The sequence below is a fragment of the Cibotium barometz genome, chromosome 21 (assembly GCF_041138505.1).
Source record: "Cibotium barometz isolate CiBa-2024 chromosome 21, ASM4113850v1, whole genome shotgun sequence".
NCBI lineage: Eukaryota > Viridiplantae > Streptophyta > Polypodiopsida > Cyatheales > Cibotiaceae > Cibotium > Cibotium barometz.
In genome coordinates this window covers 18699746-18708677 of record NC_141066.1, presented here as the reverse complement: position 1 = coordinate 18708677, position 8932 = coordinate 18699746, and the positions used below count along the sequence as shown (strand labels likewise).

The 8932-nt window shown below is 41.8% G+C and overlaps 1 protein-coding gene across 1 annotated transcript; it reads left to right on the top strand.

The window, feature by feature from the left end:
* Window positions 1-847: 847 nt before the first annotated feature.
* On the top strand, window positions 848-3176 carry LOC147626919 (uncharacterized). Its single transcript, XM_086816112.1, has 4 exons — window positions 848-1045; window positions 1159-1261; window positions 1437-1754; window positions 1845-3176. The coding sequence occupies exons 1-4, from the start codon at window positions 877-879 to the stop codon at window positions 2560-2562; spliced, it is 1308 nt and encodes a 435-aa protein (XP_086672238.1). The 5' UTR covers window positions 848-876; the 3' UTR covers window positions 2563-3176.
* Window positions 3177-8932: the final 5756 nt, after the last annotated feature.

Below are 8932 nucleotides of genomic sequence, written 5' to 3'. Positions count from 1 at the left end.
ATACATTCATTTTAGGAAATTGTTTTTCTCTTATGCATTGGACATAATATAAATTAAAAAAACTATCTCTCTTCATTTGAAAAACAACATTTCTTTGGGGGGTTCACATATGTAAGATAACATATGAGTTGAAAATACTATCTTTCTTCATTTGAAAAGGAACATTTCCTTGGGGGGTTTAGTTATGTAAGATAACATATGAGTTGAACATAAGATGTTTCAATTTTCATGAACTCACATAAAAATTTACTTAAACAAGGGAGCTTTAAATTAAAAAAGTGAAAAAAAATCAGCAAGTTTGGTCTAAAAAGGAGTAGTTTTATTACCTCCAAATGTATGCAAGTGATATACCTCCAAATATATGCAAGCAATGCATTGAATTGTTAAATTAAGGGTGGATAAAATGCTCTTCTCAAGGCACCTGATACCCAAGGTGTTTATGTAGTGATATTCTCAATCTATTGTTTTGGTAAAGGTAAGTCCATGGCCCCTTTTTTTTCCTTTTTTTCTTTTCCCTTTAAATTTGTCTACCACCTTTCTCAAAATCAAACAATCTCTTTAGTATACCCATAAAGAGAAATTGAAAGGTACTTTGGAGGGTACTCAATGTTTTATGTGTTACCGTTGGAAATTGGATGAGATTGCCCACTAGCTCCTTGAGGCTTGAGCCTTGAATCCTTGTGGTTGTGGAGTACATGCATGCCACACATGGGGCTCAAAAAGATGCTCTACAGTTTGACTTATAATGGAGGTGAAGCGTTGGAATAGAGAGTGCAAAGGGGGAGGGGTTGACTTCAGAAAAAGGACATTGGGTAAAGGGCGGTGGGCATTGGAGGCCAATGTCAATGGCCTGGCGTTGCGCCCATCAGCACAATAATGGCCTTACAGGCTTTGTATCTGGGGCTCTCCACCATTGCCATCTTGCTTATTCTGCTCCTCATGGTCTATCCTTCTAAAGCTGCTCTATCAGCTGCCCCTTCACCAAGCCCTAGTTCAATCCACCCACCTCCGCCAGGCCCTAATTCAAATGGTTCTAATCAGCAAAGTAAGTCTCATTCCGCAGGAAATTCTGTCTACCATTTGATTCAATAGCATTTTGCTGCCACATGCATGGGTGTGGGCTTTGGCTAAAACAATGCTTGTGTGTTAGCTTTACAGAATGGACTTGGTGCGTGGAGAGTGCAGACGACTTGGCCTTGTGCAAGGAGATGGCCAGAATACTGGTTTCGATCGATCCTAAAACAGATCATATACACTCTTGGTAATTCACGATCCCAGGGGCGCATTAACGAGTCCCTTAATCTAACAGCTGCTCAACGATATTGATTTAATCCTTAATCTCTCACCATACAATTAAGCCGGCCGGCCGGCCGGCCGAGAGTCCATTAAGCCCTGAATCACAGGGGTGCTCAATGTGAGACTATGGTTTTGTGCAGCGTGAGAGGGCTTCAAGGCGATGACTCTTGCATGAAGATGATCAACGGTGGGGAAGCAATGTTCTCTGTTTTCGACGGTGGAGAGATATGGGAAGCTTACAGCTCGTATCAGCTCGTTCCTATCAGAACGGAGTACAGTGATGTGGACGGCTCTCCAAGATACTATGGTGTGGGCGTTGTGGATGCTGGCATGTGCCCTCACAGCCTCTCCGACCTTAAGGGGCTGCGTTCTTGCCACACCGGCTATGGCAGAGCGTCCGGCTGGATCCTCCCTGTCACTTACCTTGTTAACAACAACATCATGCCTGTCGTAACGACGTGAGTGTTTATCACTTTACTCCTTTGTGTTAAGAACATCAACGTTTCCAGCTCTCTTCAACAGGCGATGCCATGGGTGCTTGCTTGCAGGGATGCGTCCAAGGCGCATGATATTCAGACAGTGGAGGCCTTCTTTACGAGGTCATGCGCTGCAAGCGATGATCCGTCCATGGAGATCTGCACGGCATGCAAAGCCACTGCACACTGCAACGACGACGACCCCTACTACGACTACGCGGGGGCCTTCCGCTGCCTCGTGGAAGGCAGCGGCGACGTGGCCTTCACTAAAGGCGTCATCCCGGCCATGTACGCCCAGGGTGGGATCTACGCAGCTGCTGACTGGACCAACCTCAAGGACGCCACCCATTACAAAATCCTGTGCCCTAACGAATCAGACGGCCACATCTGCACGGACGTGGCCGACTACAAGAGGTGTAACTTCGGGTCTGCTCCGGGCCACACGATCATGGCCTCCAAAGGCCTGGATGCGTCCGAGGTGGAGGCCTTTAACGCGGTGATGGATGCGGCGAACGGGAATGCGGCGTATGTGAAGCTGTTCTCGTCGCAAAACTACAGCAGCAGCGAGTTCGGGTCCGGCGTGTCACGCTCCGTCGCCTACAACGGCAGCGTGGAGAGCCTGTTGGGCTCGCTGTATGCAAGCATCCTGGACCTCGACGAGCTCAACTCTGGCAGCGCCGCCGCCACCAGCGCCGCGCGAACCTCGTGGCACGCTCCCATTGGGCCTTCCACATTTTCATTACTCCTTGGATTAATGATATTGTCAACCTTGCAAAGATTTGGACGATGACATCAATCTTCTGATCAGATCATGGGATCATCAGCGCACGTGCCCCCCGGCAAGAGGTTGGCATCAATATCCTTCCATGACGTAGCCACAAAAGTCAACACTATGTTTACTCGTAGTCCTTTTATTGTTCCTTGCCATCATAGGCGTATTGAAAAACATAAACTCAAAGAATTATTATCCCCCCTCAAACCTTAGGCTAATATATATATTTGGCCCACGTTCAAATTTTCTAGCCTAGCACAATGTTATCACATAACGTGCACCAAAACGATCTTAGTGGCTCAGTTGATCTTGGATCTTGCTCAAAGGTTCTCCGGCCATATGTAGCACACCGATTATCAAGTAACGTCCAATACACAAATTAGTATAAAACCTTCCTCAAAATTGACACATTTTGGCTTTGCTAGGCATGTTGTCCTTGCGGTACAAAAAAAGGGGGACTCGTCTTTTCTTCCCATGGTGTAGTGCAAGTTCGAATTATTGAAATACCTTTGGATGCAAGTCTACTCAACTATTTCCAAAATCCAACCCGTTGGATGATAAGTTGAGACACCACCATCCTGAAAGTTGATGTATTAATTTTGGAGTTAGTCTTGAAAGCTATATGTTTTCTCTGTGAGGGATGTAATGTATTTTATCTAAGGTGGATCATTGACCATACATAATCTTCATCTTCTTCCTTAAATAATATTCCAAGAGGTTTCAAAAGTGGCCCCCCCCCCCCTCTCTCTCTCTCTCTCTCTCTCTCTCTCTCTCTCTCTCTCTCTCTCTCTCTATCACCCAATGTGTGTGGTAGATCGGTTAGTTCATGCAGTTGTTATTCAACACATCTTGTGTTCGAATCTCACTCCTTCGTCGGATAGATCATATTTGGTCTCTTGGGATTGTTCCTACGACGTTAAAAAGTGCTTCTTCTTCTTCTTCTCTACCCAATTGAAAGAAAAATGGTAAGCCATTTATGCTACCCATTATTGTGGCTGACTTGATGTTTTAGGAGATTGTTGTGTTAATGAGGATTGGATTTGCTCGTGTTTGTGGGAGGTTCTTCTGGTATTTTACCTTGTTTAGGTAGTCAATTTTTATGGCTCCTTTCTTGCTATTTCTAATGTGAGTTACAAGTTCTTATTGTTCACCTCCTTTTTGATAGAGCAAGTTCTTGTGTCTATTATTACTGAGCAACTTATGATATTGGCTCAAAAAGCAGGTTGATATGCATTATGTGCTCTAACATATGTGCTTGTGGTTGTGGATGTGATAATAAGGTGGGTTTGTTGGTTTCATGGATAGTGTTAACCACTTTGCACAATGTTAACATGGTTTCACCCACCCAACCTACCATCTAACCCGTAAACGGAAGCCCATTAGACTCTATAAAAAAATGGCTTTAACTTGAGCTTAATGCCAAAGAGGGAAGTCACAAACTTTGTATATATACTTTCTTAAGCCAAAACTAGTGGCTCGAGACTATTTTTAAGTTGTGGCTAGCCAAGTAGCCAATTGTATCTAGTCATTTTTTACATTGGGCAATAGACATGCATTCCCTTTATAATAAATATATGTGAGCTCTCCTGCTTCTCTCTATCATCTTGCTTGTGTTCTATTGAATATTGCCTACTTGATGGATGCTTGCTTAGATAGTTGCCAATGGGCTTAGAGAGAGCACCATTAACTTTGTGAAAAGGATACAGACTGCCCTATCTTTGGGTGAAGCCCTAGTGAAGGAGTGGGAGTAGAACCTCAAGGTTCTCACTCCCCCTCTCAAAGTACTCAAACCATGTCAAACATCACACTTCTCCAAAATTATGCTATCAACCTGGATGTGTTGGCCAAGTAGCCTAAGAACCATAGTCAATTGGGACATGTCTCTTTTTTATAAGACCATCAGGGAAGGGAAATTCACAAACCAATCAATAAGTATACACTCTATAAATAGGAGTCCCTTCTCCTCAAGCACCTCCTCAAGGAGCCCATTATGGAATCTTCTTCACCATGAAATCGAGTTTCATTTGGATGAGGAACAAGAAACCTGGGGAAAGGTAAGAGTTAATTACAAGGAAAACTTAAAACCCACATGTTCCATAAGGGCAATGTGTCTTCAGTTGCTCTTTAAGATTCCAAACTCAAACCTAGGTAGACATGGGACGAGTGCCAGTGAAAACTACATAACGGCATGAAACACCAAACCATTAATAGGGGATTTACACAATCGTTCCCTTATGTCGCCGCTATGTGAATATGCAAAAGACATGCAAAGGTTGGAACAATCATTCCCTTATGTCAATCACTACATGAATATGCAAAAGACATGCTAAGCTCAAGTGGCCTTTAAAATGTGAAAGGGGCTTGCCACAAACGTGGCACCTAGAAGCTCTAATTTGGATAAAATAAAGTCAATCCATATCTCAAGGATGATTATTACCAAGTTTGATAGGATTGGAGATCCCATTTAGTACCTCGAGAAGTTTGAGCAAGTTTGTGAAACCATGCGAATGATGGATGATCCCACCAAGATCTGCTCATTTAAGCTTTGCCTTGAAGAAAGAAAAGCAAGCCAATAGTTTAGGGCACTAAACCCACTTGAAATTTATAACTCCAAGGCCTTAAGACATACTTTCATTGTGGGATTCTAACATAGTGGAGCCAGATGGTGCTTCATTATGCAAGTTTACAATCTTAAGAAAGAGGAAGGTGAGACTATGTATGAATACATTGTTAGAACTAAGTATCTCCATATGAGATATAGTCCTTATTGAGAAAGACTAAATGATTTATCACTCATTGATTAATTAATTGATTGATCTCAAGAGTAAGAGGCTTCATGACCATCTCTACTGATCTAGACACTACTTCTTTGATAAGTGTTACCAAGAGCTAATAGACACCTAGTAGATAACATGTAATATAGGGATATATAAGTCATCCACCTCGAACCAAGACATAGGGGATGCATAATCCAAAGCCTCTACGAGGCTAAGGGAGCCTAACCAAAATAAAAAGAGTCTAAAGGATATAAGCATGAATAAGTTGGAAAACAATCTACCCAACTGTATTTGTAGGGCCAACCTCAAGGATAGCTCCAAGAGAACCTTAAAGCTAGCCTTAACCAGTTCCTCCTTATGGATACCCAAGGAAACCTCAAGGCCAGCCCTATCTAGTTCCTCCTGATAGATAATCACACTTATTTCCACAAAGAGATATGGTCTAATGTTCTACTTGTTATTGCTGGAAGCACATAAAGCATTGAGAATGTCTAACCAATCTACCCAATCGATTAGGCCAATAGTGGTAGGGCCAATCTCAAGGCCATCCCTAGCCAGTTCCTTATGATGGATACCCACACTTATTTCCACAGAGAGATATGGTATGTTGTGCTATTTCTGCTAAAAACATAAAGTATTGAATGTCAACTGCTAAGGCAGATCATGAATTTGTGATCAATGAGTTATCTAACCTTTCATGGAGACGACATCTCATATGGAGATACTTGGTTGTGGTAATGTAGTCCCATCGGGTCTCACCTTCCTCTTGCTTGAGTTTGTAGATTTATTCTACAAGGTGCTCCATTTGGCTCCATTAGGTGAGAATTTAACGATGAAGGCGTGTCTTAAGACCTCATAGTTGGCCTTTTCAAGTTGGTTTAGTGTTCTAAACCACTAGTCTGCTTTGCCCCATCAAGGAAAAGTCTAACTAATAGATACTAGTGGGATCATCAATCCTTCACATAGCTTCATAAAATTGATCAAACTTCTCTATGTGTACTGAATGTGATCTCTAGTTCCATCAAATCTGGTAATCATCCTTGATCGGCTTTATTTTGCCCAAATCCGAACCTTTAGGTGTTATGTTCATGAAAATCCCCCTTCCCATTTCAAACGTTATCCTTAGAATGTCTTTTGCATATTCACATGGTGGTGGAATATAAGAGAGTGGTCACACAAAAGCCCATGTTTTTGTGTTTGGTGTTTCATACCCAATGCTATTGGGTTGTGTAGTTTCTAATGGTTTTTCCTATGTCAGCCCAGCTTTGAGACTGCACCTGAGGGCACATTATGTGATTGACTTTATGGAACACCATTTAAAGTAGTCCTTGTAATTAGCTCTTACCATTTCCTTGCATTTCATATTACTTGTCTAAAGAGAAGGGAGTTGAAAATTATTTTTATGGTTAGGAAGGTTCCATAGCAAGCTCCTTTTTCAGAAGTGGGACTCCTAATTGCACCACTGATTATGCTTATTGATAGGATTGCGGGTTGCATGTCCGTACATTGGATAGTACAAATATACCTATCCCTACTAGATACTTCAAAGAGATATATTCATTATCGTAAAAACTGTGGTTGTTGGGTTTCTTGGGCCATGGCTAGCTTGGGGCATACCCAACTTGAGATTGACACCAATAAAACTTTGAAACATTATGGCATCTGACATAGTTTAAGCACTTTCAATAGTGAGACCAAACCTTGAGGTTTGTGGTCCTACTCCTCCTACTCCTTTGCTGGAGCTTTTCCCACCAAAGATAGGGTAGTTTAATTCTCTTTTCAGAAAGTTTATGATGTTATTTATTGAGCCTCTTGGTGAATTTGGGGCTTGGCAAGGACCATGAGATGGCTCTCATTTCTCGCGGTATTTCTATCCTCTACTCACATTTAATTTGAAAATATGGGGCTCAAAAAATCATGATTCCTCCCATTTCTAGGCAATGTGCATTGAGTCTTCCTCCCTAGGAGGCAGTGCCTTTAAAGGGGACAAAGTGAAGTTATCATTGATCACCCCACAAAAAATAGTGTGATGTGAAGGCAAACTGTGGCCTATTTCTATGATCTCTGAGGGTAATCACTAATCATCCTCACATAAAATAGTGTGATGTGACCCATTGGAGGTAAACTTTGGTTGCCCTTAACTACTGCATCTAGTAACGTGTAGCTTGGTTCAAGGATTTGTACTAGAGTTGGGGACTTTGGAACTCACTCTCTTTCTGTGGCCTCTTAAGAATGGTTGATTTGGTCATCAAGGCCTTTGTTGGAATTATTTGAGGAGGCTCCCTTTACTGTTTCTTGAGAGTGAGCTATGGAATGGTCTCTAGGAGTGATTCCACTTATGCTCAAGGATTGGTTCTAGGATCATCTCTGCTCCACTTACTCAAGTATTAGCTCTAGCTTGTACTTGACCACTTGCTTAATGATCGGATCTTGCACCTTTCTTACAAGCTCTTAATGTTATTTCAGTTTCTCCCTGTCCAACATTGGGTTGGGGTATTTCTTAGAGAGGTTAGCATAATCATTTGGTTTCTTCTCTTTAAGAGTTGGCTTATCCTTAACTATCTCACCAATGGAGGTAGCTTTTGGAGCCCTCATTTGAACCAATTTTAATGGTCACATTGTCCTTCATGACTAATCATGCATTGTGCTTCAGTGTGCTCTTTGATGTTAGATCATTGGCTTTAGTCCTTTAGCCTTTTCTAGGTCTTCCTTAGCATTTGGGGCTTGCACCTCTAGATTCTTAGGTGGATGTTTTGAGGTTAAAGCTTGAGATTTTTGCTTATTTATAGCCTTGGTTACTTGTTTGTTTACTGTCAAAACCTACCTTCACATGTGGCAGTCTTGTAGGTTAGGGTATGGCCACAGTTGTTGGTAGCGTTTTTTCTTTTTTGGATCTTGGATTGGAGCTTGTTTATAGCATTAAGGGAGACATTATGAATAAGTCCCCCTTAAATAATCAATAGGTAGTCTTGTTGAAGATGGTTCTTCACTAGGGATTATCACCTTGTTGAGGTAATTCTTATAAGCATGTTTGGATCCACACTTGTAACATATGCCTCGATATGTGGGACTGATGTTGGGGTATGTAACATGTTTGGATTTGGGGTGTTTGGTGCACTTGGGGGGACTTGGGGTAGGAGCCTTGTGAAGAAACTCCACAATATGGTATGGGCCTTTGTAGCTAGGCATTGAAATTCACTAGGTTACATGATGCGTTATAACTTATATTGTTGAGGTCTCTCATTTTCTATTACACCATAGCTTTAGAAAAGGAGGCATAATCTATGGTTAGAGTCTATGTTGGGTGGATCATACTACTCATATGGGTCTTGTTTTGCACAAAGACTCATAGGTATCCTATTTAGGGATTTCTAAAACACCAAGTGTTATTGTTGGTTCTTGGAAATGAGTTGTTAAGGTGGAGGAGATTGGAATGACACTTTTATATATACCTCTTGGAGCTTCTTTCAATCCTCACCAACAAGTGGCTACTTCAACACAGAGCAGTTCAATAAGACTCAATTCTTGTACTTCATGTATATCTGCTTCATAAGAGTACTTAAATATACATAAAAAGCACATGGGTAGAAGAAGAAAGGAACAGGTCCTAC